The sequence below is a fragment of the Acanthochromis polyacanthus genome, chromosome 4 (assembly GCF_021347895.1).
Source record: "Acanthochromis polyacanthus isolate Apoly-LR-REF ecotype Palm Island chromosome 4, KAUST_Apoly_ChrSc, whole genome shotgun sequence".
NCBI classification, from domain to species: domain Eukaryota; kingdom Metazoa; phylum Chordata; class Actinopteri; family Pomacentridae; genus Acanthochromis; species Acanthochromis polyacanthus.
Genome location: NC_067116.1, coordinates 26,738,854 through 26,766,758, shown reverse-complemented (window position 1 = coordinate 26,766,758; position 27,905 = coordinate 26,738,854). Strand labels below are relative to the sequence as shown.

The window sequence follows — 27,905 nt, the reverse complement described above, 5'->3', positions numbered from 1 at the left end:
CAGGGCCCCTAGTTCCTGACAGGAATCATGCATGTTTATATAGATGTTGTTTGGCTGTTTCCAGGACCTGAGCATGCTGTGAGCCAATCAGACGGGGTATCGATGGGTGTGTTCTGTGGGGCGGGGCTTGCTCCTGCCAGCTGTGTGCCAGCAGCTGGCAGGAGGTCAGGAAAGAATAAGAGCTGCTGCTGAGTGAGGCATACTTTGACTTTATGTCTGACTCTCTCCTTCTTTGCTCTGTTTCTGTTTCTCTTTTGTTTCATTCCTTGGCCTGAAACTTGTTTTCAGTGTGAGAGTTCATCGAGGTTCATCGCTGTGAGGCCAGGAAACAGAAACAGAAAGCCTCAGTGTTCCACAAACACACACACACTTACACTCACTCTCTCACACACACAGGCTTTACACATAAACGAAACTTTCCATGTGCGCTCTGTGCATGTTTCTCTCTGATGTTGTGACTTTCCTGGTGATCACTGTGTCCTCTCTGGGCTTGGTAACACCGACATGTAGGGGAGGAGGAGGGTGAGGTTTGGGGTGGGGTGGTGTATAAGGGAGGAGCGGGTGAGTTTGCCGTCCTCCTGTCACCCTGTGAGGGAGCCCCTCCTCTGCCTCGCTGCCTCCCTGCCCAGCCTGAAGGGAAACTCCAGCTCACTTCAACCTGAGAGACTCACCAACAGCAGCCGCTCGCTCCACAGCTCCTCATCCTCTTTTTCATCAACTCCATCCTCCTTCTTCCTCAGGTGTCCCTTCATGGCGGCCTCCCCCAAGTCCTCCCAAACAGCAAAGAACTTGCTGATTGGCGTGCTGGCAATTTGGTCCATCGTCTCGTTAATCGTCATTGTGGTGTGGGCGACGTCTCCGGACCTGAAGGGCTCGGCCCAGTGCCGCGCCGAGCTGCAGGAGGCGACGGAGAAGCTGGAGGGAGCCAAGGTGATGTTCAGCAAGACCAAGGTGGCTCTGGAGGAGATGGTGGAGGAGGAGAGGGAGAAGTATGCCCGTCAGCAAGCTGAGATCCTGGTGCTGCTGGGACACCTCAACGCCACCAACGCTACACTGGAAGAGTGTCGGCAGGAAAACGTGAGTTACAGATAGTGTTTAATTACACACAGTAAAAAATATACAGCATTCACTGTCAGACATTCAAGCTGGGGTGGGGGGACAAGTTTGCTTTTTTAGGAATGTTCCAGAAGTGAGTCAGCATCTCATGACAACATGGGATAATAGATTAAATAGATTAAATTTAGATTTAGTGGAAGATTTCACACACACTTTCAGAAATGTAAGTTTTTTTTCCCAAGAGAAGAAAGTCTCAGCTGGAGCTGTTTGCATTCCTGTGTTTATAGATTTTGCAAGTTTTTCCTTCCTAAAAACTGCACACACAGACAAACACAGACAAACACACACACACACACACACACACACACACACACACACACACACACACACACACACACACACACACACACACACACACACACACACACACACACACACACATGCAGTCACTGGAGTTGAGAAATGTGTCTGGAATTATGACATTCACAAGAATATTTTTCAGTATTCAGCACATTTCATGGTAAAACAGAGGTCTGTAAAATCACTCATATTACAGTCATAGTTACGTAACTTCGTTCAAAAAGACAAAAAAGCAACATTTTAATTCGATAACATAGGGCTCTAATTTAAATTTTTCCACCAGTGGCACTGCTGAAAACTCAGGAGCACCACATAAATCAAAAGGCAACTCAAAACATTAATATGTTTTTCCATCTCAACTATATTACTCATACCTTTATGAACTCATGAAACAAAGTAGTGCTTTAAGACAGAATATGAACTACAAGGGAGTTAGGGGAAGCTGGACTCCTTTGAAAACACGATTTGAGAATTTTTGCCAGTCATTGCAGTTATTCTGAATCTTGGTTATCATGGATTATGTGTCAGATGAGGCTGTTGTTGATGTGAGACTCATGCATGAGGGTGATGAGTCACCAATTCTTAACTTTGAAAGGGTAACAGCATACATGCTGTTTTTGGCCCAATATACTTTAACTCAATGACCAGGTGTGACTGAGTGTTACCATGGAAATGCAGGTCTGAGTTCAGAGTTAGCCTGTGGTTAGTGGTGGCTAACTTTATGGGCCTGAAATAGTCAGTCTTTGTTTTTGGATAATTGTGTTGACGAGCATCAGAGTGATCTAAAAACACATTTTATACTGGTCTGCTGCTGACCAGTTTAACATTCCTTTGTGAAACTCGCCTCACATTTACACCTCATCAAGGCAACCCTGCAAACTGAAAAATATCGTAAACATCACACAGGTCAACGTGTTCTGCTGCAACTGTGATAGCAGCATGAGGAACAAAGCTTCATATCAACGACATTTTAGGACCAATCATTATTTTCGGCGGTTGGAGTAACAGAATACCTGTGAACACCCCATTTCCATAGCTTTGAACTGGCCCAACCTGTAAGTTATTCAATGTCAGCTGAATGTTTAGTCGTTGACTGTATTTTGTTCAAACAATGTTGTAAAAATTGAGCGTAATCTTGACACACAAACAACATGGCAGACAATCTACAAATTTCAGGCTAACTTGTCTGGGTCATTTTCCTCAGTAGCTGTCGTGCTGGGATCAGCAGATGATGTAGTTCTGTTTTCAGAAGTCATACAAACATGGGCAGATATGCACTGGTCAGTGCTGGTTTTATCATTTCAGTATAAAAGAACGAGGTTCAAATGATTAAATATGCTGCCAACAGTAGCTTTTGATATTGATTTTGAATTCATTTAAGCTCATAAGGCTAGCAGGTGGAGTACACTCAGTTCACTGTGGCCCATTAAGTTAATTCTCAGACAGCCCTGATTTTTTTTTTCTTTGTGACTCATCATTTTCTTAAGAGTATGGCTGATTTCAGTTCACCAAGTTTCGTTGGTTGAATACATCCTTTAAAAACAAAATGTGACTTACAAGATGACAAACAGTTGTAGGTGTGAAAGTCAGACTCATCAACCGCTGAGGATTGAACTCATGTTACTACAAAGGGCTCTTTACTGAGTTTTGCTGCTGATGTTAGACGTCTGGGAGCACAAACTTTGGTCTTTCTGTTTACTACTTTTTAAATGGTGGAAAAACTAATGCTATGAACAGCTATTTCCAGTGCTAATTAATTTGTTCATTATTTCCTTGGTTAACTGATTAATTGTTTAATCTATAAAATGTCACAAACATGGTAAAGAAACCTGATCAAGGATCAAGACTAATTCTTAACAATTTGCCTTAAATGTCTTGTTTTTGTTTTCAGACTTCAGGACTTAGAGCTAGGAGCAGCTCTGAGCATAAAATGATGAGCTGAATGAACCTCTGAGAGTTACAGGCACATCGGCAAACTTCCCAGCATGCATTGATAAATTTCAAACTCCCGTCCAAACGGAGCCTAAATGACTCTTTAACACTGATGGTTTGACTCAAATTACAAACTTAATACTAATCTGATGCTGAAAATGGAAACGTTTTCAATCTATCAGGCAAATTCTGACCAAAGCAGCCACACCCATCTCACCAAAACACTAACAGCTTCCATCTGTCCTCAGAAAAAACTTAGTCATGTCAATAAATAACTTGCAGAAAGACACACGGGACAGAGGCCAGGCTTTTAAAAGTTTCGTCCAGAGTGAAGCTGCTGAGCTGAAAGCTCTGGTTTCAGCTCATCAGTGTTTGAGTTACATGGATTTCTCTGAGTGTTAATGAGCTCTGATTTGAACAGAAGTGGACTCTTCTCTGCACTGACCTCCTCCCTCCTCTCCCACCAACTGTTTCCATTTTGGGACACGTTATTTTCCCGCCTGTACAAAGACTGAGTAGATGCTCCCTCCCAGCAGACCGAGTGTTTCAACTGTAAGGAGATGTTGAGCAGTTTAAGTCCTCCCAACATTTCCAACTTTACATTCTGAGAGTAGTTGGTTGGAAAAAGTGAGTGTTTGCCTTCACTCTCCCTCAGAGATCTGTCCCTCCTCCTGTGGTTCGTCCTGAGCCACTCCTCCTTTTCCTCGCCTTCACCTCTGCCCCAGCCCTCCCTCCTGCTCTGCTTCCTTACTTTTTCCTCTCCTCATGACGACTCATCCAGTAAAAATCTCAGGATTCATGTGCTGCAGGGAATCCCTGGCCTCATCACTGTGGATTTAGTTTTTATTCATAGTAACAGTAAATGTGAAAAGACAAAAAGCATTTCTTAGAAGAATCCCGTTTTCCTACTAACAGAGATTTAACAAGCTGCTTGTTAGCTTCCACTACAATACCCAGAATTCACTGTGAACACTGGACTCTGCCATCGGTGAGAAATTAATGCTCATTCTCAGACTGTGTTTGCGTCACTAATCAAGTGGTGTCCCAGTTCCATATTTAGATATGAACACTACAAGTGACCTTTCAGTCAGTGGCCTTGGTAGAAAAATCTGATCTCAGCAGTTCTTTGGCCCTGAGGTCTCTGCAGAATCCAAAACACAAGATAAACTTTTAGAGCTATAGCTAATGACCGTTGTCTATCTATTCATTACTTTACCAATGACTGAAGCCCAAAACTTTTGATGCTGTGTTGGCTTAAAATATTGATGTCAACACATTTTCATTATCGTCATTGATTGCACCAACTAATAGCGTCAAGCTTACTAGACTATATATAAAAGATGGCCGTTGCCTTCAGGTCTGAAAAGTGCCGTAAACCTGCAGGGGGCCGACTCCTGTGGTTGCTAAAAGGAGAATATAGATCTCTACAAGAACATGAGGCTACTTCTGACTTGATTTCTTACCTCTGTAGATGTTTTCCTAATGAGTTTTTGGTCTCAACTGCTAGTTTCATGTTTCCTTCATTGCAGCATGATGTATTTCAACTGCAGGTGACAAATCCTCACCATTTGTGCTAATATGTTCAACCTGTTGTCAAATAAGGACATCATCCCATTTAAAAGTGTCAGTACATACCTGTGTAGTTTCTCATGGTTAAATTATATAGTTTAGTTTGCTGTAAATTATGTTTTCTCTCGTTTTCAATAGACCCAGCTGTAAGCAACAAGACAGCACAGATCAACATGATGATTATTTTTTAGAACTGTCTTTGTGTCCACCTGCATTCGTAATCTTGTAGCTCTGTTTTTGGTCTCCACCAGCTATTCAGGGAAATATCAGCTCTTAAGCTGTTAAATGCAGCACTGTACTCTCCAGCTTGTCTCTGACTGTTTTTGTCTGCTGTTAGCTACTGATTGGTTGTATACAGAAGCTTTCTACAGGTTTCCTCTGAACATAGGTGTTTCATTTGGCTGAAAACGATACCAGGGCATTAAAAGTGAAACTTGATGATTAACTGTAGCTCTGCACATTGTGAGATAACAGGTTCTGCAGCCTGAATAGGTATTTCAGTTAAACTGTGTAAATGCATTCATAATCCCTTAACCCATTTTGTCTTTTTATTTAATTTATTTTGATAGTATTTAGGTATTAATTGCAAAATTTAGTAGTTGTGTACAAAATGTGGAACTGTCAGAAGCACAATGAAAAGGCTAAAGTGTCAACTAAGTATAGTCTGGTAAAGCATTACTGCTGTTTATTTCTAATTCTCAGATGAGCTCATAGATTTTAGAGGTGATCACAGAAAATGAACATTGAAAGATATATCAATATCAGATTGTTTTTAAGTGTCAAAACTCCTGCATCAGTCTTACAGTAATTATGTTAAGCTATAGCGAGAAAAACAGGAAACAGAAGTGTAGCCGTTGTATCAGAGATTGAAAGACTGCTGATGAATCCATAAAAATACATGACTACAACTCTCACATTGAAATGTTTCCTAGAGTAACAAAAAGTGAACATCCACAGTTCACTTTCTGAACAACAGGATATTCGTTCATATCACGCAGGAGACGTTCCGGAAAACACCAAAGACACAAAGTTAGTTTCTTCCTCCTACCAGCTTCCTGTGTTGAACTTCAAGCTGCTGGAACCATTTCTTCATATCATTTAACCCCTTCAGGTCATCACAAAGTTCAGCTTTACTATTTACTCTCATCTGTCTATGCGCAGGGCTGCACAGTGGAGTAGTGGTTGAAATCCCAGCCTGGGCCTGGGATCTTTCTGCATGGAGTTTGCATGTTCTCCCTGTGCATGCGTGGGTTTTCTCCGGGCACTCCGGCTTCCTCCCACAGTCAAAACATGCTGAGGTTAATTGATAACTCTAAATGTATATGTAGCCCTGCGACAGACTGGTGACCTGTCCAGGGTGTCCCCTGCCTTCGCCCGAGTCAGCTGGGATAGGCTCCAGCACCCCCTGCAACCCTAGTGAGGATAAAGCGGTGTATAGAGGATGGATGGATGTCTATGCGCAGAGATGTGACCACTCCTACAAAATAAAAGCTGTAACTGAGAACAGCTTCCACCTGCAGCTCTGAGAACATATTTCACCTTATATTTCTAAGTTTTATCTTTAATGTTAATTAGCTGCGAAAGTCTCAGTGGATCTGTTTGCTTTTCTTGCTTTTATGTTCTGTCTGGGTAACTTTTTTCCTTAGACTGTATGTTTTCCATATGATGTCAGTTGTGATTTAATTTTATAATTTGACCCCTCCCAACTGCAAGCAGTTTATGGGTAGTTTTTGCTCCTGTCACATTTTTTACTGCAATATAAAGTCCTACAAATCTGTGGAAACAGCACAACTATGGCTAGAAGTCGAGAAAATTCAGAAATGTCCTCTTTGCAATATAGTACAGTCATAATGCCATGAACCATAAAAAGAAAAAAATAATTTGTGCAATTATTTATTTGACAAAAATTGAAAAACTAAAAAATTCAGTGTGTTTCAGAGTTTTCAATGTGCTCACGAGTGTTACCAATGCTATTTACATTTTTACAACCTTTACAAACTCAGACATTTTACACTACTCTGCACATTAACTCCAGTGACATATTCCAACTCTCTGAAAGTGTCTTTCCCACAACTTGCTGCTCTATTTCTGGTTCTTCAGCCATGCTACAGTCTCAGAAACCACTAGTGTCAGTATTAAGCTGTTCAGTCAGGTCTAGGGTTCTGCGTGAAGATCAGAAACCACCGAGTGTGTCAGTGAGCGGGAATAGCTACAGCTGTAGTTTGATTTTTCTCAACGGCTACTGTATGTAAATCCTGAGCATGAAATAACTCTTCCTCTACATCACATCCTGTTGAGCAGCTCCAGGTGTTCAGATTGTTTTTAGTCCTTCAGTAGGCTTTGGATTTCCCTTATAGCAAGATTTTTCAGGTTTTCTTTTAGAAGATTGTAGAGAACGCAGCAGAGGTTCCAGGAGTAGAAGTAAAAGAAGACACGCAACATTATGAGCTGTTTCTACATTAGCCTAAAAAGCTAACCTTTGTGAGCTTTGTGTGTGGAGCGTTACTCTTTGTGATGACATGCTGTTGATATAAAGTAACAGCTGAAACTCTCTCAGCATGAATTATGTATTAAGATTTGGATGTTTGTCTTTGAGCTGCTTGGATTTCTTTGAGCCTCCTTTAAATGCTCTGACACTTGTTTGTATTCTGGCTGCTGGTTGTCTTTAACTCTTTCCTGATGAAATATCTCCCTTTGTGACTCCTGCAGTGTTCTTGTTGCTGCATCTGCACATGTTGTGGTTACTGTCCAGAACCTGCTGCATCTACGCTTACTTAACTACCTGCAGGACCAGAGAAACTCAAGTACCCACAAGATCTCAGCAGTTTGACACTGACTTGGTACCTAAAGTATCCGTTAGCATAATGACCACATCTCCACTGTACAGCATCAGTAATATGATTAGCACTGTCCACTTCATGTTGTTCTGTTATCAAAAGCCTTTCAGGATGGAGATGTTTGCTTGAACAGCTCCTTTAAGTGCTGATCTAACTATAACTGCTGCGTTCGATGAAAGGAATGTTTCGAAAAGCTGTTCCCAGCGTCGAGTGGACAGACAGTGCTGCCCTGCTTTCAGTCACCACCTCAGCTCTGAGAACACAATCTGGTTCAGCTGACCGCCTCTCTGAGTCCGTCAACAGTCCACGAGTTCTGAGTTTGTCTCAAGGAAAGAACAGATAAAGTTCAGTTATGTCTTCACTCTTGACAAAAATAACTGATAAACCAGGAATGATACGTGGAAACGACTATTTATTACGAGCTCTGATTTAAAATACAAAACGTAGAAGGTCATCCTAACACAAATGACACCGATGCATTGAAAACACTGCAAATAGCATTTTTATACTGACACATTCCTGCATTCACAGTCCAACTAAGGTTACAGAACAATATTTATGTGGATTTGGACTGCAATGTACTTCTTACTGCAAAAAACTAGATCTTCAACTAACTGTTGTTTTGATTATTGATTAGTCTTCAGATTATTTTATCAGTTTGTGCAGTAGAGCTTGTGGAAAACAGCATTCACTATGTCTTTGCAGCGCGTCATTTGTGGTAATCAATCAGTTTGAGAATCAGCTTTATTTGCCACTTTATGACAATGAAATCATTGGTTTGTAAACAAAACAAGACATCAGAAGACATCATCCCGGCCTTTGGGAAACATTTATGGATATTTTTCACCATTTTGTGACATTTTATCGATCAAACAATTACTTGATTAAGAAAGCAATTGAAAAATTAATTGACAGTGACAAAAATCATTAGTTGCAGCCCTATAAGGACATCAAAAACATTACAGTTTTAAGAAATCTTTAGTTTTTTTATTATTGTAATTGTTACATTTCATGTATTTTTTGAAATGACTAGAATAAATAATTATCAAAACCATAATTTTTCTAGAAGATTATTCCACCACTAATGGACTGATTACTGCAGTTCTAAAAATAGTAACAGAAAAAACTTAAACTCGATTTAAGACCATCTCTGGTTCTGCTCCCAGTGCCGTAGTGATGCACGTGTGCTGCAGTACACTGTGACATCACAGCTGGGCGTGGCTACAGGTGAAACACACCTGAAACTTTAAACCAATGAGGACAGATGAACCTCGGCTTGGTCCTCAGCAGGACAGACCAGAACAGAAAGAAAATGAATCAATGCTCAAAACATGCCTCAGAATTGTCCTGTTTTTAAGTTTTCTTTAGAATCACAGTCATCATGAAGCACTGCAAACACGAGCTGCTAACAGAGAATTCTGCTTTTAATACCAGAATAAAATGACACAATAGCACCAATTTGACAACATCTGAGGCTCAGAGAGAACAGCAGGACGGCAGCTCTCCTGACATCTTTGATGTGTTCCATCTTATTGGTTTCCAAATGGACCTGTACGCTGCTGTTAACATGTTTTCGTCACTTCTTCCATTTTCACACTGAAGCAGAATTTCACACTGAGCTGATAGAATGCTAGAGATGGAAAAAGCTCCGAGATTGGCTTAAAATGACAGGGACAGGATTTAAATGACAGGATAGACACAGTGAAAATTAGGAGGTTGTTTTTAGTTATTACTGTGGAGGGGGCTGAAAATGAGTCAGATAAAATCACTTTTCAGGACAGGTAGTACTAGAATGAAGTCACCTCTCTGAGAAAATAAATACCTTTTGAATAAGACTAAAATAGTTATATAAGTTTGGACTGTATTTGCGTTTTATCCTATGAACCCCAAAACCTGTCTGAGTTGATAAGCAGATATTCACCAAGTTAGGAGTTTTCGGCACAGTTATATTTGTATTTAGCTGCTCTGAATGCAGGAGAAGATTATTTTCTTATGTTAATACAGATTTGTACATTAGCAGGAATGTAGCAGAGTGTGGAGGGGAAATCCATGTGAAAATGCAATTCTATATTTTTTCTAAATGAGTTATCAATGAATAACGATGAATCTAAAGCTCAAACTTCACTGCTGGCTTTAATACTTCATTTCAGGTCATTTTAAACACATGTTGCACACTTATTTATTTTGTGCTTGACAGTAAACAGCACAGAAGTCTCTTCTTAGTGATGCAGCATCTCAATGAATGCCTTCATTCTTTAGAAATAAAAACCAGAAATGTGATTTAATGCAGCTCTTTTTGTTTTCAGTGCTGTATTGAAAACATACAGATCCGTGAATTTTGTGTACTGTTGGGTTGCTACTAGTTAGAGATCTTGCAGCATTAGGATTTGGTCATTTCAGTGTAGTTTCAGTCCAGATCTGTTGTTAAAAACCAGCAAATGTGGAGAAGGGAGAATAACAGAGTGTGAAAGTACAACTTTCAAACACTCAGGAGATCCTTTCCTTTAACCACTCAGCGTGTTTTCCTTCAGGATCTTAGTAACACGTGTTTTTTCCGGGGGTGTGTGTTTGTTTTGTGCTACAGGTCATCCTGAACGGGAACATCACCGTCCTGCAGGAGGACATCGAGCAGCTGCGTCAGAAGGAGGCAAACCTCACGGCTCAAATCAGCCTGCAGGAAGGTAGGAAAAACTCCATCACTGCCATGAAAGGAGACTTTCTCAGTGAGCCACCAGTGGTATTCTTAGCTGCATTTTCCCCCACCTGTTACCATGACGACCCGTGAGTCAGTAAATAAATACACGCGATTGGTCGGTAAGAAAAAAAAGAGCGAGTTTTGCTCTGAGAAAGACGAGCAGCAATGAGTCAGAAACACAAATGTAAAACAATGTGTTACACAAGAACAAAAATGAACTGTACTTAGAAATCTCTAGAACTGCAGAGTCTTATGATTTCACATCTGTTTACAGAATAAAATCAGTAATGAAGAAAGAAGTAAAAAAAAAAAAGACAGTGAAATCTTAGAAGAAAATAATCCTGTTCACACCGATTACATTTTACATGAATGACATCAGACAGGAAAAGACTTAAGAAACAGAAATGATAAAAAAGACAATAAATAATTTTTGAAGAAGGCAACAAAAGAAACAAGGAATTAAACACGGTATAGAAGAAATAAATGAGGAAAAAGATTGAGAAAGGAAGATAGAAGGATAGTAAGTTGAAAGAAAAGGAAGGGAAGAAGGTTGACCTTGTTGTCTATGATCTTGGGAGGTGCTTTGAGTTTGTTCTTGCAACCAAACTTTGCGTTGAGTTCATGGTGGTTTGCATCTGATGCATTAAGATGAAACTATCAAACATTCTAGTTTCTACTGATTAAGTGTCTATCACGGGAACTTTCTGCCATCGTTTTATCATCCAGCTCGAGTCCTGCTGTGTTGGTACTTTGTTGTTAGCAGGAGATGTGTTCAGGATCACAATGTATCCTTCACTGTTGGTCACCACTGGAGGTGAAGGACGTTGCAGGACAATCCACATATTCATAGACTCAGAGTTACATCCAGTGGCAGTAGACACTATTTACATTAGCCAGCAAAGCTAGCTGTATTAGGTGAAACTGAACTCACCTGAATGGTACCAGCTAATGTGGATTGTTATCTAAGCAACGCTGGGATGTTGTCTTAAGGAGGCCATGTCCTGCTGCTTTGGCTCCTCCTCATCTACAGTGTGTCACATAGCTGCTTTTTGGTCGTTTAAAGTCCAGGCTTTTCTTCTGTTTCTTGTTTGCATCACCATGTAACTGATTTGCATACCATCTTCCTAGCAGAAAGTTTGACCCTTTAAGAAAGAATAAGCAGCACAGTCCACCTTGATCCACTAACTAGAGCCTCTTTCATCAGGTCAGCTGACCAATCAGAGCAGACTGGGCTTTCAGTATGAGGCCTTAAAGAGACAGAAGCTTGAATATCAGTGAGAAGAGATGCTTTAGCGAAGTATGAGAAAAATATACCGTCTATTAGATTTAGATCTCATTCTATGCACAAACAATCACACAGTCAGAATCAGTTGTCTGCAGCACAAACACAAACAATCTGTGCACTTCCATAGCTACAGCCAGTCATCGTGTGTGATGTCATTTACACTGTAAACACCGAACCCCGAGCACACCTGATACCTACACAGGTCTGGTTACTACGTTTAAACCTCATTGCTGTGGTTGTTGCCTCGTCGCTGGTCTTATTGCAGCTCCGTTACAGTCATCCCTGTGGAATGTGGGTTTCCTTGTACTGAAGTCAGATCACAGCGCTACGCTAACAGCTCAGAGGGAGGAACTTCACAGCTCTGCTCAACATCTCAAACAGCACCACCAACTCGGGGAACATTTGTACAACCCTTAATTTGGCAGGTTCACGTACTGTACCTTTTCTTGGTGCAGTCATCATATTAATCCTGATAAGTAATTATCACGAGACCAATAACCCATATTCAGAGCTACAGAATGACAATACTTGTGTCTACATTCTCAGTTCTGTGAATATTATAGAAAAACGTGATAGCACAGAAGAGACTGACTATAAAGGAGTTGTGTGCCGCCACAGAGGCCAGGGTGGTTAGTTAAGTGCACATTTATCTAGTTAATCAGTTATTCAATCAAATTTGGACTTCGTCTTCCAAAACTGAAAACTGCTGTAAAAACATTTGTGCCATGGTAAGTTGTGAAGTTTTTCTGGAGTTTCTAAAGATATCAAATGATAGCTAGGTAGGTAAGTAGCCTTGATGCAAATATTCAGGATCTCAGAACATATCATGACTCTACCAGGATGCATTGCATGGATGCTTACAGGCAATGAGAGATCTTGTGGGCATGGACTGTAAGTGATGGTCTAAACTAAAAGCAGGGGAACTGAGACAGCTGATGAAGCTACAGTCCTTTTTTATTGAATTACTCAAAGTTATTATGTGATTTTTTTCAGAAGTTTAGTGATACTGGATGAATTTAATTGTCAAATGTGTAGACAGCTGTCATTCTGTTGCTGTTTCTATTTAGGAGGAAACTGTTTGTTTCTCTCTCTACAATGTTTCGCTGCTCTGTCTCTCTCTTGTATGTTTTTACCTTTAACTGCAAAGTCGACACACGGAAGCTTTTACAGACATTTTAGGGTTGGGCACAATGTTAAAATCCTTAAACTGGCCACTGTTAGTAACAACTGACAACTGCCAAAACTATTCAAAAAAGAAGTCTCATGGCGTTAGATCAGTGTTTCCTATACATAGATTTGTTTGTGGCAACCTGCTGTTCTAACACTGAGCACCACATGATCCTGATTTTCTATTTCCTTCTGTTTAAAATGGGTTAATCTCATTCTGATTCTCACAAACACATTGACAGCAGGCTACAAAGCCTGCTCGCCATCACACTCTTAACTTAAACATGTGCAAATAACTTTTCATGCAGAACAGACTGAGTTTGGAGTTCATGAATGGTTGGTGTCAGAAACACCTCCGAACAAATATCCAAAACTAACACACTCAAGATAATTCTGATAAATTAGCCTGTCTGTTCCAGCTGACCCAACTCTTTAGGTATTAAAAGCATGTAAGGAACTGTGCCACCTTTCCAGACTTGCAGCTTGTTGCTATGGTATGGAGACCTCTGGCTTTAAGTTTCTGTACTCGAGCCTGGCTTCTAGCTGCTAACTAGTCTTTACTGTCCAAAGCAGCTGCAGTGATGAGGAGTAAACACGACTTTTAAAGAACTGTTCAGCTGTAATTTGGGTCCATATAGAGCAACAGAATCACTTCTGTTAGTATCAGCAAATGACAATGGACTTAGTTGCCGATATTTTTGTCCAGTCACTCAAAATTTGCTGTTAATTGAGAGACATTTGTCAAGGCTGATGTGTAGCAGCTGATGTGTATTTTCCTTCAGTAGAGTGCAGAATAGCAGAGGACAGAGACCTTGTGAGTCCAGTTATTGGACAGTTACAATTGTTTCACATTTTAATAAAACAAAAATAGTCTTCCAGTGTTTCGCTTTTCCTGAAATTGCCTGTGATTTAATGTTTCACACAAACTCACTCAAAAACAGTCAAACCAGATTAAAACAGGAACATTTCTACCAGTAAGTTCTATGAGTACAACAATCTGTTATTTAGTTGCCATCTGTTTAAGTAATCACCAGCTACTGTGTTAATCAGTGAATTGATTTGGATCATTTTTATAGAAAAAACATCAAAATTCCCTGCCTATAAAATTTGGATATTTTCTTGTTTCTTTCCTCCTCTGTGATAAACTAAATCTTTAAGTTGTACGTTTAAGTGTACCTTTAAGTTGTCCACAGCTTAAAGATACACCATATTAGTCTTTGGGAAACACTCAACATTTGTTTTACTATTTTGTGACTTTTTATAGACCAAAAAAGTAATCAACTAATCCAGAAAACAATGGTTTTATTAATAAACAATCAAAGCAATTTAGTGCAGCACTTTCCATCTCCAGTTGGACTCTGTGTTTGTAAGAACCTGCTTATTTTTCCCTCTTTATAGCAGTTATTTTCATTTGCAGTTAATCTGCTATTTAAAATAAAAAAATTCTGATTTTATGCTGTAAAATGTAATAAGATTGTACAGCATAATGAAAATACTGATCGCAAAATCTTAAAGCCAAAGGTGGCACCTTTAAAAGGTTAATAAACCACCAGTCTTGAACTCAGTGAATCAATCACCAACTATTTGGACAAACAATTCATTCAGTGTTTGGATCGAGCAGCCCACGAAAAACAAATGTCAGACACGGATTTAATAGACATTTATGTTAGTAGAAGAGTCAGGTCAGTAAAAAAGGACATCAAGCTCATTTTAAAGAATATTCTTAAAGCTAAATATGAGTTGTTCTTTTTTCAGTGCACAATTAGATAGGAAAATAGCTATTTTCCCTGACTAAAAGTTTCCAGCAGCAGTGGGGCAAATACCGTGGCCTGATGGGAAACGGGGAAAGACTTTAATGAAGGTGACTTCCTGCTGGAGCAGTCGGAGGAAACGATAAATTCCTGTATGAATGAGATATGAAAAGAGCATTGTGTTAGTGGGGAGCCGCCTGCTCTGATAAACATCAGTCACTGTTTCATGTGAAAACGTCAGCTGTAGAGAAACATCTGACAGCAACACGGCAGAAAACATCCAGCCAGGCAGCTCGTATTAAGAACTTCCTGCAAATTAGTGTTTTATACAATCAGGTCCATAAATATTTGGACATTGACACAATTTTTCGCATTATGGCTCTGTACAACACCACAGTGGATTTAAAACCAAACTATGAAGTGCAGACTTTCAGCTTTAGTTTGAGGGTATTTACATTCAAATCAGGTAAATGGTGGAGGAATTCTAATGCATTTTAAGGGACCAAAAGTAATTGGAAAAACTAACATAATACCTGACTGTAGATGAAAAATAGCACAGCACCATAATCCAGAAAAACTAATTGACCCTTTGCTAAGGGTCAATTAGTTTCTGGTTAGTTTCTTGGTTACTGTTGCTACGCCTGTCAAGCTTTCCCTCCTAGCATGAAATATGGAGTTTTTAGCAGTACCGATGAGTGATATTTCTCAGGAGATATGTGCAAATTTCTGGACATATTCTACAGCGATATCAGAGAGAAGCAGACAGAAGGGTCTCCAATATGCTTTTGAGAACTACATTCACCAAATTAAATGTTGGCGGAGTGCAAATGAAGAGAACATTAAAATAGAGGGAAAAACGCACTGATCTCAGTGTAAGCGCCAAACACCCCATGTATTGTCACTTCACATCAAAAATAATCATATACAAGAACAACAATGTTCTTGTACAGCAGGGTAAGCCGATATGTATTATATACATTTAAATTAATGTTATGTCAACTGTCATCATCATGTGTCTGCCCATCTCTTGCTAAGCTAAATTTGTGTTTGTTTACAGCGCGCCAGGATATTGCTCACATATAGTGGGGCTGATCTATACACTTGATCCCATTAAGGCACAGCAAAGCCCAGCAATGCAATACCAATCTCATCTGTTGTTGTCGTCAAAGCCAGACGTGAGCGTAGGCGGAGAGCCGTAGATTGCTAGTATATATATGCTATACCAGTATGTCAGAAGTTGTCTCTATATATCACCAGTATTTATTTTGCTCAAATAATACACAGTAGCTCAAGTTTTAAGACAAGTAACCTTCCATTGAGACGTCTTTCTTTGCTAATGTTATCTGACCTAACACACAGAGCTACAGTTAGCTAATGTTAGCTAGAAACTTACCTTAGAACAGACGTAGGTGTTCTTATTGATTTTGGAGGGATTCAGCTGATCATGCCGTCTCCTTGCCTGGGGACCAGACAGCCTTTATATTGTGTATTACAAATACACATAAAGTCAGGCTGGAACTGCTCCATTGAACCAAATCTAGCCCAGAGGCGGGACTACCGATCACAGCTGGAATTGGAGAGAGCCAATCAGCGTAACACATGTGTGACACAATCACTAAGCGACCTAGCAATTGCCTTTCTGCCATGATGTTTTGTAGTTTTAACAGCTTCCTTCGCCGTACAGGGGTCCTGAGGAAAATCTAAGCTCTCCCTTTCAACAGTGGAGGGCAGCATTACGCATTCTATCGTACAGCCTGCCGGAATTAAAAATACATCCTTTTTAAAAAGAAAAGCTTTAAGAGCTGCTTCTTGTTGAGGTTTTAAGGACAAATTCAGCCCGTGCAAAACAGAGGAAAGCGCACGAGAGAAACCTCGCTCTGTTGCGGTCGCCAACTCGGCCCTGAAGATGACGCATCGTTAACTCCCGCCTCTGGTGCTCTGATTGGTTCGGTCTGATCTGCTCGGAGCTTGAAAACCTGTCAAAATGTGTCAATGGAGGAGGGCTAGACCGTATTCCCGTATATCCCTTATAACGGGAATACAGTCTAGCTAAGCTAGGCTAGCCGTCTCCCACACTGCTTAATCCACACGCGGCACCTTTCTTCTTGTGTCTTTGGCTTGGGGAATGCAAAAAAATCAACACCACCCTCCAAGCTTTGCGGATAACGAGTGTCAGACTTGCAAGTACTGTACGCACACCGCTTCGGCTCTCCTGCTGAAAGCTTGACAGATCTCTCGTGCCTAGTTACAGTTGCTAAGGTAGGATTGGACAGTAGCCATTTGTGGGAGGGACTTAGCGAAAGGTCAGTTCTGCATCTAATCATTTTTTGTTGATTTTTGTGTTGAATATTTTTTGGATTCTTCAATTAATTTGGCCTTTAAATTGTCAGGAAATGGTGAAAAATGTCGGATCAGTGTTTCCCAAAGCCCAAGATGATGTCCTAAAATGTCTTGTTTTGACCACAACTTAAATATAAGTAAGAAAAAAGACTTTTTTTTTCTGTCAAATAATCACAGCTGGCAGTTATTTTATAGATGGCAACAAATCAATTAATTGATAAAGCATTGCACCTCCATTCCAGCTACTAAAAGAAGCTGATTTTCATTTGAAACATACTGAAATATTTGTACTGCTTCCTAAAAATTGAACCTTCAGCATTCAAGATGTTTTTAGGATGAATAATGGCAAATAAAACACAAATCAGGAACAAGCTGCTGGTAACTGTCGGTTTAAACGGGTGAAACAACGTCACAGCGTTTGAATCAGATCAGGTTGTAGGACTCAGTAACTGGTCCAGTGATCTCAGAGAATCTGAATCTGATCCAGAATCTGTACACAAACAAACCAGAGTACAGAAAACATGGCAGCGTGTGACTTTGCTGTGTGATAAGACTGCATGTTACCTAATAAGTTAATGCAGCAGCAGGCCTGTGCCAAGCCCTATAAATGAACAGAACAGCAGCAGTACAGGGAAAACAGAGTCAGGATCAGCTGGTTACTGTTGCTGTGTTGGACGACTCCCAGTAAACAGTGCAGCCAGAACTACTTAAAGACTAACTGGCTCAAACCTCCTGTTGTCTTCATATACGGGCTCCAAAAATATTGTTTTTGTGTCTGAAAAAAATCCAGAAATGCAGCAAAAAAAATCCCCAAATTTCTGAAAATTTGCAAAACCTTTAGGAAGAAAATTCCAATAATTCCTTTAAAGTTTCAATTAATTTTTTTTAAAAATCCCCCAAATTTGGCAAGAAAATTCCTGCAAATATTTTCAAAAAATGAATAAAAATCTTCCAAAAAAATCCTAAAAATATCTAAAGTGATTACATATATATCAGTAAAACTTCTGATATTTTCTTTAAGAACCTTCACACAAAAATCAACCAAAATCCAGCAAATTTTGCTGGATTTTGGTTGATTTTTTTGTGAATGTTCTTAAGAAAAGGTTTTTTTTTTTGGCATTTCTTCTTTCCACCAAAAATGTTTTTAAAAATCCCCAAACTGTTGAAAATGTGGACATGAGAAGTTTCACTGTGAAAATATATATTTTTCCACATTTTCAAACTTTAAAACAGGTCAATTTTGACCGGCAGGACGGCATGAGGGTTAAACTGAGACCTGCTGCAGAGTGAGGCCTGCATTTTCTAAAATATATACCAGAATCCAATTAGAAGAAGGGTCTTTGATAATGGTCTGGGCGTGGTCGACACAAATACAGATCGTTAATAAAAAGGATGGATAAACTCTTGGTGCTGGTCACTTCACTTGCATTCTCAGGGATCCAGACCAACTTTTCCACTGGTAGTACTGGTGCTGCCCACTTTCACAACTGTTCGCCACAGCACATAATTTAGTTCAACGAGGTATGAATCAATCTGGCTTGCCGTTGAACGGTTGATGAATAGTTGATGTGATTACATTAGTTTTATATTGTTGTAAAGACTGGAAGTGACTCAAGACTTGATATTTGCAAAAAAAAAATATTGAAGTGCAAATACATTTATTTATCACCAATCTGTTCCTGGAAGTCATCTGACACCACTCCTAGAAACTGCTCACAGGCTAAACTTTTCACCTGCTAAACATCTGCATGTCCATAAACGCTGCAATTTCCACGTTTCCGAAACACCTCACATGTAGGCTTCGGTAAAAGCTAGCTAGTTTGAAAAGAATGAACTCAGGAGTCCTCTGTCAGCTTTACCTGAAGCCAGGTGATTGGATTTGATCTACCTGGGCTGTTTCATATCACACTCATTTAATTGTGAGAAACTCAAACTGTGATTAATGTTTGTTAATCTGCCAAGGACCGTGGTGGAGTTATGTGATGATTGGCATATGTTTGTCCGTCTGTTTGTCTGTTAGCAACACTACTCAAAAACAGAACAATGAATTTGGATGAAGTTTTCAGGTAAGGTCTGAAATGGCACAAGGACCAAGTGATTAGATTTTCTCAGTTTTGTGGCTTATAGTCTGGATCCATGGATTTGTTAAAGATTTCTGTATCACTGTGAGATAACAGCATGGCGTCACTGTAACTATGACAAGTGAACACTACATCAGCTGCCTGCTGATGATCACATGATTGTGATCCTACTATAAATCCACCGCTGCAGACTTATCAGGACTTATCCGTCGGAAATCATACAAGGAACAACTGATTAAATTGTGGGGGTGTTTCTGAGTCCCGTCAATTCCCACCGCCCACTACATATTTAGGCCACATGATTTGGTATCCATACATAATGTACACACGCATAACACAACTGTCGAAAATGATACAAGGACTGAGCAATCTTGGCAGAATACTGTGCTGTCGGAGTGCTTTTCTTGTTTGATTTTGCAGCACTAATACTGCAGAAGCCTTTGTGATTAAGAGCAGTGCTTTTCTTCACTGGGTCAGTCGGTGTCTCCCTGCTGTCACTTGGAATCTCCTCATCAAGTGTTTGTGAGTCAGGGCTTGCTCTCCTCCTGCCACCTCCTCTCTTTTTTCATTTAGTTTTATCAAATAATCAGCTATGACTGCTTCATCTCCGGAACATGACGGCTTAATGGATTGTTTCAGTTTTCTGGCAGGACTGACTGAGACAGTGAAAAAGAAAAAGAAGACTTTTATTTTAACTAGTAACTCAGTTGGTACCTGAGCCGGCCGGAGGGGCACAAAAACAACCTGATGATCATCAAGCATTCACATAAATGGAAACACGTGAAATTCTCTTCTAAAATGGTTGCATATGTGAATCAGTCGGTCTGAATCAGTCTGGAGCACTGAAGCCAGTTAGTATGATGTTAATTTCACAATAAAGTCGTGTTAAGTAATGGATGGGTTCTCTCCACTGAAACAAAACAGGCTTTTCATTTGAATCGTTACAGGGAGTGATGAGTTTGTATTCATAGTGCAATGCAGTAACTTTAACAGGTCAAGTAGAAGCACAATAAAACAAGGCTTTATACTGAAATATGACAATACAAACATTTACAGATCAGAGAGAATTACAAATTAAGGCCTTGCAGTAAACTTTACACATAATTCCTTATCTGTGCATTCTCTCAGAGTCTCCGTGCATTTACCAGTGATTAGTATTTTTACAGTCTTGTGTTGCTGCTGGTCAGAAGGCAGCAGAGAGCGCTGTCTGAACATGTGAACCTCTGCAGAGTTGCACCACTGGGCTGCCCCTCACACCAAATATGACTGTGTTCATCTCACAGCCTCTTTGATTTAAGATCTTGTTAGATATGCAGGTTAAACAAGAACAAAACACTATTAGTTTTGCCCAGCAGACACACGAGCACCTGCATTTTTCTGAAAGACTGCCTATGTTTAAATCTAATTTCTGGATTTGACACCAGATTTGTTTTCACTTGATCCTTATAATGAAGGTCAGAAACTTAAACTTTGATCAGACAGAAGTTGAACTGAAGAACATGAAGGTTCTTTGGTTCAGACCACAGAGACACAGACCTCTCTGGAACTGCAGCTAACAGTTATTTTCATCACCAGTCTGCTGATTTTTTTTTAGATTCGTTGTTTTATTTATGTTATTAATAACTTGCGGCAGTTAGTACGGCATGTTCAGTGAAATATGGCAAAGAAAGTAGCAGATCTTCTTTAGAGACACTGAAATCTGCAAAATCTCTTAAATTTTACCAACTGGCACTAATTATTTTAACTAATTACTGTGGATTATTTACTGGATTAGTTGTTTGCTCATTGAAATAAAGTGGTGATAAGTTTTATCAGTATTTTCCAAAGCCAAGATAACACATTGTTTTATCTACAACTCAGAGATATTCAGTTCACTTCCACAGATGAGGAAAGAATCTGAAAATATTCACATTTAGACTGACCTTTTCACTCCGCCAAGAAACGCGGTGGAGCTATGTGGCGTAACTCCACCGCAGCGTACGTTTGCCCGTGAATCTGTCTGTCTGTCTGTGTGCAACATCACTCAAAAACGGACCAATGGACTTGGATGAAACTTTCAGGGAACGTGAGACATGACACAAGGACCAAGTGATTAGATTTTGGCAGTCATGCAGCTTGTAATCTGAATCCACAGATTTGTTAAGTATTTCCCATTGCGAGGTAGCGGTCGGCACGGCTTCACTGTAACCATGACAACTGAACGCTGCATCAGCTGCCTGAAGACGATCACATGATTGCGATCCTGCTACTGACTTATCTAAATGACACGACACAATTGGCTAAATTGTGGGGTGTTTCTGACCTTTCCTTCCATCCTTGCATGAATTTTCGGACTTCTTGGCAGCTTCTTCTTCATGTCAAGAAGCTGCTTCTTAGATAAACACTTCCTGTGCCGCGGGAATGCTGTCAAAATAAAAGCCCATAACATCAATAAATACGCCTTCAAAATATAAGCATGGAGGGAACGGTTATTTTAACACTAGCAAAACAAAGCCTTGCAAAAAGTGATGAACTGATCAGCAGACCTTTATAAGATCAATTTACACATGTGTAGGTCAAGCAATTGAGTATCTGTACATAACGTACACATGTATAACACACACCTGTGCTCAGGTCATTTTCTTTGTGGGCACATCTATATTAAATATCCACATTCTATGTTGCCATGACTTCTGGTCATCATTAACAAGCAATGATAATAAAATGCTGCATTTCTATGCTGTATTTCTGACAAAGCCATATGGGAGAATGCACAGCCTTGGCGGAGTATTGCGCTCTCCAAGTGCTTTTCTTGTTTAAAATATATAGAACTACTCAAACTGATTAATTGACCATCAGAATAATTTGAAAATGATGTACTAGTTGGTGACTGATTCATTAATCCTTGTAGCTCTGGTCAGTCCAGCTGTTTGTGTTGGTCCTCGTGTTGACTGATGTTTCCGTCTCGTCCTCAGAGCACATCGATGCTCTGGAGCACAACGTGACTCAGGCCGTCCATCAGACCGAGTCCTGCTTCAGCCTGAAGGCAGCAGCTCACAGCCAGATGGTGGCAGCTCAGACTCAGACCAAAGCCTGCGAGTCCAACCAGCAGTATCTGCAGAAGCAGCTGTGAGTCCACACTGAGCTTCAGTCAGCGTTTGGACGAGTTATTGATTTTCTGATGGAGGCTGCAGCTCTGATTGTGTTTCTGTGTTTACAGTCAGAAGTGTAAAACTGCTGAATCTGAAGCTCCTCAGCAGACACAGCAGCAGGCCTCCACTCCACCCGACTCGGCTGCCTCCCCCCTCATCGGTATTCCTGCGCTGACGCTGCTCATCTGCAGCTCTCTGCATCTGATAACCTGTAAGTAGCAGCGACGCCTGCATGCCTGTCCCAACACTGATAATCAGTCACACATGATGCTCAATCATCTCACTGGTATCAACAGGGAAAGCCATAATTTCAGTCTTAAAGAAATTAAAATGTCTTTATTTAACATATTATCCACTCTGCTGATGTTGCTCCTAAAATACATTTATTATAGCAAAAACAAAAACCTGTCAGTTCAGACCTCTGATGTTCTTTAAAATTCACATGTGGATCTTTGAAAAACTTCTTTTTCAAATGTCTGTTTATTCATTTCTCCACATCCTGCAGATTTTCCAGATCCAGGTCATGCTCATTTATTAAAACTATGAGGAGTTACTGTTATTTAGTGCTGGCAAGTGCTGACAGAAATGAGATTTAAATATTAATGCAGTAAATTATTGGTCACATTGTTCCTGCTATTGTATTGATATCTTTCATATTTTGGTAATGCTTTGAACCTGCAGTAGGTGAGTAAAATGATCACCAACAAAATTAAATTAATGTGATGGATGTGTGGGTGAATCTAAAGTTTAACACCTTCTGAGATCTTTAATCGAAAAAAATAATCAGTTTAGTGTTTTTCTTTTTTTAAACTTTATTAATCTTTTTAATGCAGTAGGTGTGTAAGTAGACAAAGACCGCAGTATCTCTCTTTAACATGTAAATAAAGTAGCAAATCTCCTGCTCAGCTCTGAAATGCAGCACAAATATGTTAAAATGTCTGATTTTTCTGCTTCCGTGTCGACTCCTGCAGTGACATGTTGCTTATATTTAACCAAAACAAACTACTTTCCACAGCAGGGTACTCGATATCGGTACAATCAGTCTTATCAATACACAATGTTGATGCAAACATAAAGATGACAACCACTATAGCAAATGTATAGTGTAGTTGTAATGCCTTGATTGAAAGTACTGCAAACTAATGCACCTGAAATCCATCAAAAGTTGCTTAAAGACACAACTGATCTGTTGTGTTAGTCACTGATTTCTGATAAGTAACAATTTTAGGAGATCTCAGATGTAGAACCAACATGAGAAGCTGGTTCATCAGGATGTTTCTTGTCCCCGTCTAATGAAAACAGGCAGAGAATAAGCAGAGCTCCACCTGCTGGTTAGAGCTGCTCACTGCAGCGATAAAATGGAAAATTCACAGCCGGAAACGTTGAGAGTTTCACTTCCTGTTTGTGGAAATACCCAAATTTTTCATAAAGCACAGGAAGTTGTGACATAAATGAGTTAATAAATGTAATGTTTATAGGACAAAATAGTTCAAAGACTAAAAATCAAAGTTTGTGATAAGAGACTTTTGATTTAGGACGTTTCAGATGCTTGTGATCGTGTGAGAAAGGTGAGAGGAAAACAGTTTCAAAAGCTTTCATAACTTATAAGACACAATCTACAAATACACACTGAGGGATTTCTACCTGTGAATCTGTACTTGTATCATTCAAACTAATTAGTGACTCGTATATCAATATTTGTTTGTCAATTCAGCATTTTACAACCTAAAAACGTTTGTGAATGTCCCCTTGATGTTTGTAGAATTTCTGTTTGTCACAAAATTCACAAATGCAGGCAGACCAGATTTCTTCCAGTAGGTAGCAGTAAAGCATCATTTAGGACGCCGGCTCTGTGTTGTGCTGCTAAGATCAGAGAGACAGAGTTGAACATGTCATTAACAGAAAAATAACATGCTGCTTATTTAGTCTCATCTGTGCTGAGGCTAACTCACGTACACAAGGGTTTGTATGAAATTTGTGACCAAGTGGATTGTACAGTCACCAGGAAAACAAACAAGGCTTTAAACAAATTGTTATGAGTCTCTACAATATATTCTCCAAACTTTCAGTATTCATCATTAAAACTGTTGTAATTGAAGAAGTCTCTGCAGGACTTTGGAGCTGCTTTGATTTGTACATCTTTTCTATTGACGGAGCTCAGCCACAGCGGGGGAGTTCTCCAGAAATTCTTGAAAAATCCTCTGAATTTCTCCATCTGCCCACTGAGCTGAACACCTCAGAAATAATCGCTGTGATGATGCTGTAGTCTAACCTGTAACCAGCTGCTACATCGTGTAAAAAGAGCTTTCAGAAATACCTACAGCAGGACAGTGTGTGTTTTCATGTTCCATATGAACAATAATGTGACTGTCAGCAGCAGACGGATTTTAGTATGAATAGAACTACTTATGAATCTACTGTCTCTTTTCAAAGTCCACATGGGTTAAAAAAAATAAAAAAAATTCAAAAAGCTTCATTACCATAAAAGAAATCTGTGGTTGCAGTTGTTGGAATCATAGTCTGAGAGCTGACCTGCTGCAGAGCAACAGCTCACTGAGTTATTCAGTCAAGGAGCTTTTGGTCATTAAACCTGAAAATGTTTCTGTAAAAAATCTGCTAAAATTACTAGAATGTGATCACAACTTGTTCTCAGTGTCTCTCCATCATCCTTGTCATATCACCTGATGAAAGCACCCAAACAGCTTAAAATCAGAATCTATCATTGATTCTGAGAATGAAGCCAAACATCTGTTAGCTTTTGGGATCATGTCTTCCTGAATGGAAATAATACACACTATGAAGGAGGGATAAAAATGTTCTGAAAAGCTTGTGCACGAAAGCTAATTTACCACAGAAAGTTATTATGAGATTAACCAGCCAAGAGGCTTCTAACTAAGCGGCTGTAATACCACAAAGCTTGATTAATATTCCTGCACTGAATCTGCGCTGTTGAGAGAATTTATATTTGCATGCTGGTGTCTGTTGGTCTGCAGTTACACCTCCAGAGTCTTTGTCCAGTTGTAGTTGTTGTGAAGAGCAGATCACGAGTTAGAGCTAATAAATGCTGAATAACCATGTGACCTTTGAAAACCAGAAAACAACGTGTGGATACACTGACACAATAGCAGCTTTAACTATTATCAAACCAGATACAGGTATAGTCCATTACATACTACAATTTGTTCATTAAATGTATTAGGCTACAACCATGTGGCCCAATCACAGCTACAGTCTGCATCGCTGCAGCATGTAGTTACATTCCTGAGAAGGAGCAGGCCATGCTGCAGTGTAGGACACATCAACTACACACACTGTAACTTAAGGTTCTGATGGTGCATCACACACAGTACAGATTCAGTGCAAAACTATAAAACAGGCTCAGCTGCGACCACAGATGCCTTTCGTTTGAAGGAGGTTTTCTGTCTTAATATGCAGCAGGTTAGTTTGACGTTACAGATATCCAGCTCTGACCTCCTGGATCAGGACACACCTCCAGCTTAGAACCACTCTGTAAAGAATCATTAAGGTTCCCCGATGGATTCATGTCGATAAGTTCTGACTATAGTTTTATTCTCAGTTAAACTGCTCAGTTGTTGTTACTTGATTAGCAGGTAAACGACACACATTGTGTGTTTTGTAACAATCACCTTAATTTAGCAAATGCAGCTACAAAACTCCACTATTGTTAAAGTATCTAAAGTAAAAAACAGAACGAGATCAGCATTGCTGCAGTTACTTTATCCAGCTCCATTTCTGCTGCTAACATTGATTCATGACAAACTGATTCATGTAACTGCTGTGAAAAATGCAGGAGGATACTGTATTATTATGTAATGAGGGACACCAAACATAACACACAGACTCAGTAACTGTTCTATGTATCAAGGCTCATTACAGAATTTTTACTGACTAAAGTAACTTTACAGTCATGACAGCAACACTTTACATTGCCACACTGAGTGCAGCAGTGTTTTAGTAATCACACACCAGAGACTCGGTTCACAGCAAATCCACTGGTGTAGATCCCTGTGCTCCTTAAAGGGGACGTGCAGTCATACTGTTGCTGCGTAAGCTATGCTAATTCATGCAGCTGTCAATTGCATACTTTAATAAACAGGAAGGACAGTCGTAGAGGTATTCATATCTTTTACTTCACTTAAAGTACTAATACCACACAGTACTAGTCCTGCATCAAAATGTTGACCTGACAGCTGTGGATGTGTGTGTTGTGTTTCAGGAGCTCGGTGTGGCGGACGGTGGCACCGACAGCGAGCACTGTGGTCCAGGAGGGGGCGGAGCCTGGACCCACATAAGGACTGCTGTACAAACTTCCCGCAACAAACAAGCAGGTCGCCATGGAGACACGTCACGCTGTCGTATGATGAATGATTGGACACGAACTTTGCTTAAACTGCACAGCTGAGACGTTTACTGACCGCTGGACTCCTCACGCTTGACAGACACAAAGCTTTGCTGCTGCTTTTTCACTTTTTAGGCCAAAAGGAAAATTCTTAAACAGTTTCCTTGAACTAAAATAAGCTTAAAATCCCAAACTGCTCCTGATCAGGTTTCTACTCAGCTGTAATCAGTGTGTGAATGGACTTCAAGTACATTGTTCTTGTTTTGTTTGTTTTTTTTTTAAAATTGCATTTGCTTGTTTTTGTGCTTTTTAAAGTCAAACTCAGCCTGCAGCTTCTGTCACTGCAGTGGACAAACGACTCGACTCTTAGAAGCTTTTATTGAATTTTATCAGATGCTGGTTTGAGGCTGGGGGTTCAGGGTGGATGTTTTTAACTGAATAAACCTGAGGAGTTTCTCAAACTGCAACGTTTCCTTTGTCCTTAGTTGAACTAATCACCTCAGCACTTTTTATTTGAGGTTATGAAACTTTAAGGATTGTTCCCGTCTATTTCAGCCTGTTGGATCTCCAAATGCTGTGTCTGTAGTGTCTCTGCTGGTCGTGGTTACTTTGACACTCTCCACCTCCCTTTAGGGGGATTTAGGGAAACAAAACAAAAAAGTATTCTAACTGAAAAGCACAAGCACCCTGCAGCTTAAAAAAAACAACTTTTAGATAAACTGTTTATAGTCTGACTGAAAGGTAACAGAAATTAACTGCTTGGTTAGTAAGTTAAATGTCCAAAATGAGGGGGGAAAAAATTCTACTGTCTGTGACACAATGTTGTCCAAAATGACTCAATTTATCAAAAACAAACAAAAAAAAGACTTGTCAACAATGATCCACTTATTGTCCAAAATGGCTCAACAAGTCTTGGAAATGACAAAAACGTTTCCACACACTCGTCTGTATTGAACACCTGAAACATTACAGGTGCAGGAAAACAGCCATTGGATGGAGAGAGAAAAAAAGATTGGAGACCACGTTTAGTACATCCCAAATTTATCCCCCACTGCACACAAACAGTGCTGTCATTCACACTAATTCAAGTATTCAAACAGAAGTCAGGTACAGGTTGTAATTCAGGGATGACCAAACATAGTAACTGTGTTTTATCTTTGTACTAAAGAACAGCGGTCTGACTTTACTGGTTTTATCAGTAATTTACTTACAGTAACCATCGATGCCTGTAGGGACAGAAAGATTAGTGACTGCTTTAGTTTTAGTACAACTGCAGCAAAAGTTCATCAGGATAAATCTTTTACTTTATAACTAGTGACTCATTTTAGTCAACTGTGAGCC

The 27,905-nt window shown here is 39.8% G+C and overlaps 1 protein-coding gene across 1 annotated transcript; it reads left to right on the top strand.

Moving 5' to 3' along the window:
* Positions 1-526: 526 nt before the first annotated feature.
* On the top strand, positions 527-27,025 carry si:ch211-1a19.3 (uncharacterized). The gene is made up of 5 exons (XM_022191990.2): positions 527-1,077; positions 10,339-10,435; positions 22,028-22,181; positions 22,273-22,415; positions 26,442-27,025. Coding segments are annotated over exons 1-5 (723 nt in total). The 5' UTR covers positions 527-750; the 3' UTR covers positions 26,444-27,025.
* Positions 27,026-27,905: the final 880 nt, after the last annotated feature.

Coding starts and splice junctions, on each gene's coding strand:
- si:ch211-1a19.3 (XM_022191990.2), top strand. CDS start 751: ATGGCGGCCTCCCCCAAGTCCTCCCAAACAGCAAAGAACTTGCTGATT. Junction 10,436..22,027: donor TCAAATCAGCCTGCAGGAAG/GTAGGAAAAACT, acceptor TCTCGTCCTCAG/AGCACATCGATGCTCTGGAG. Junction 22,182..22,272: donor CAGTATCTGCAGAAGCAGCT/GTGAGTCCACAC, acceptor CTGTGTTTACAG/TCAGAAGTGTAAAACTGCTG.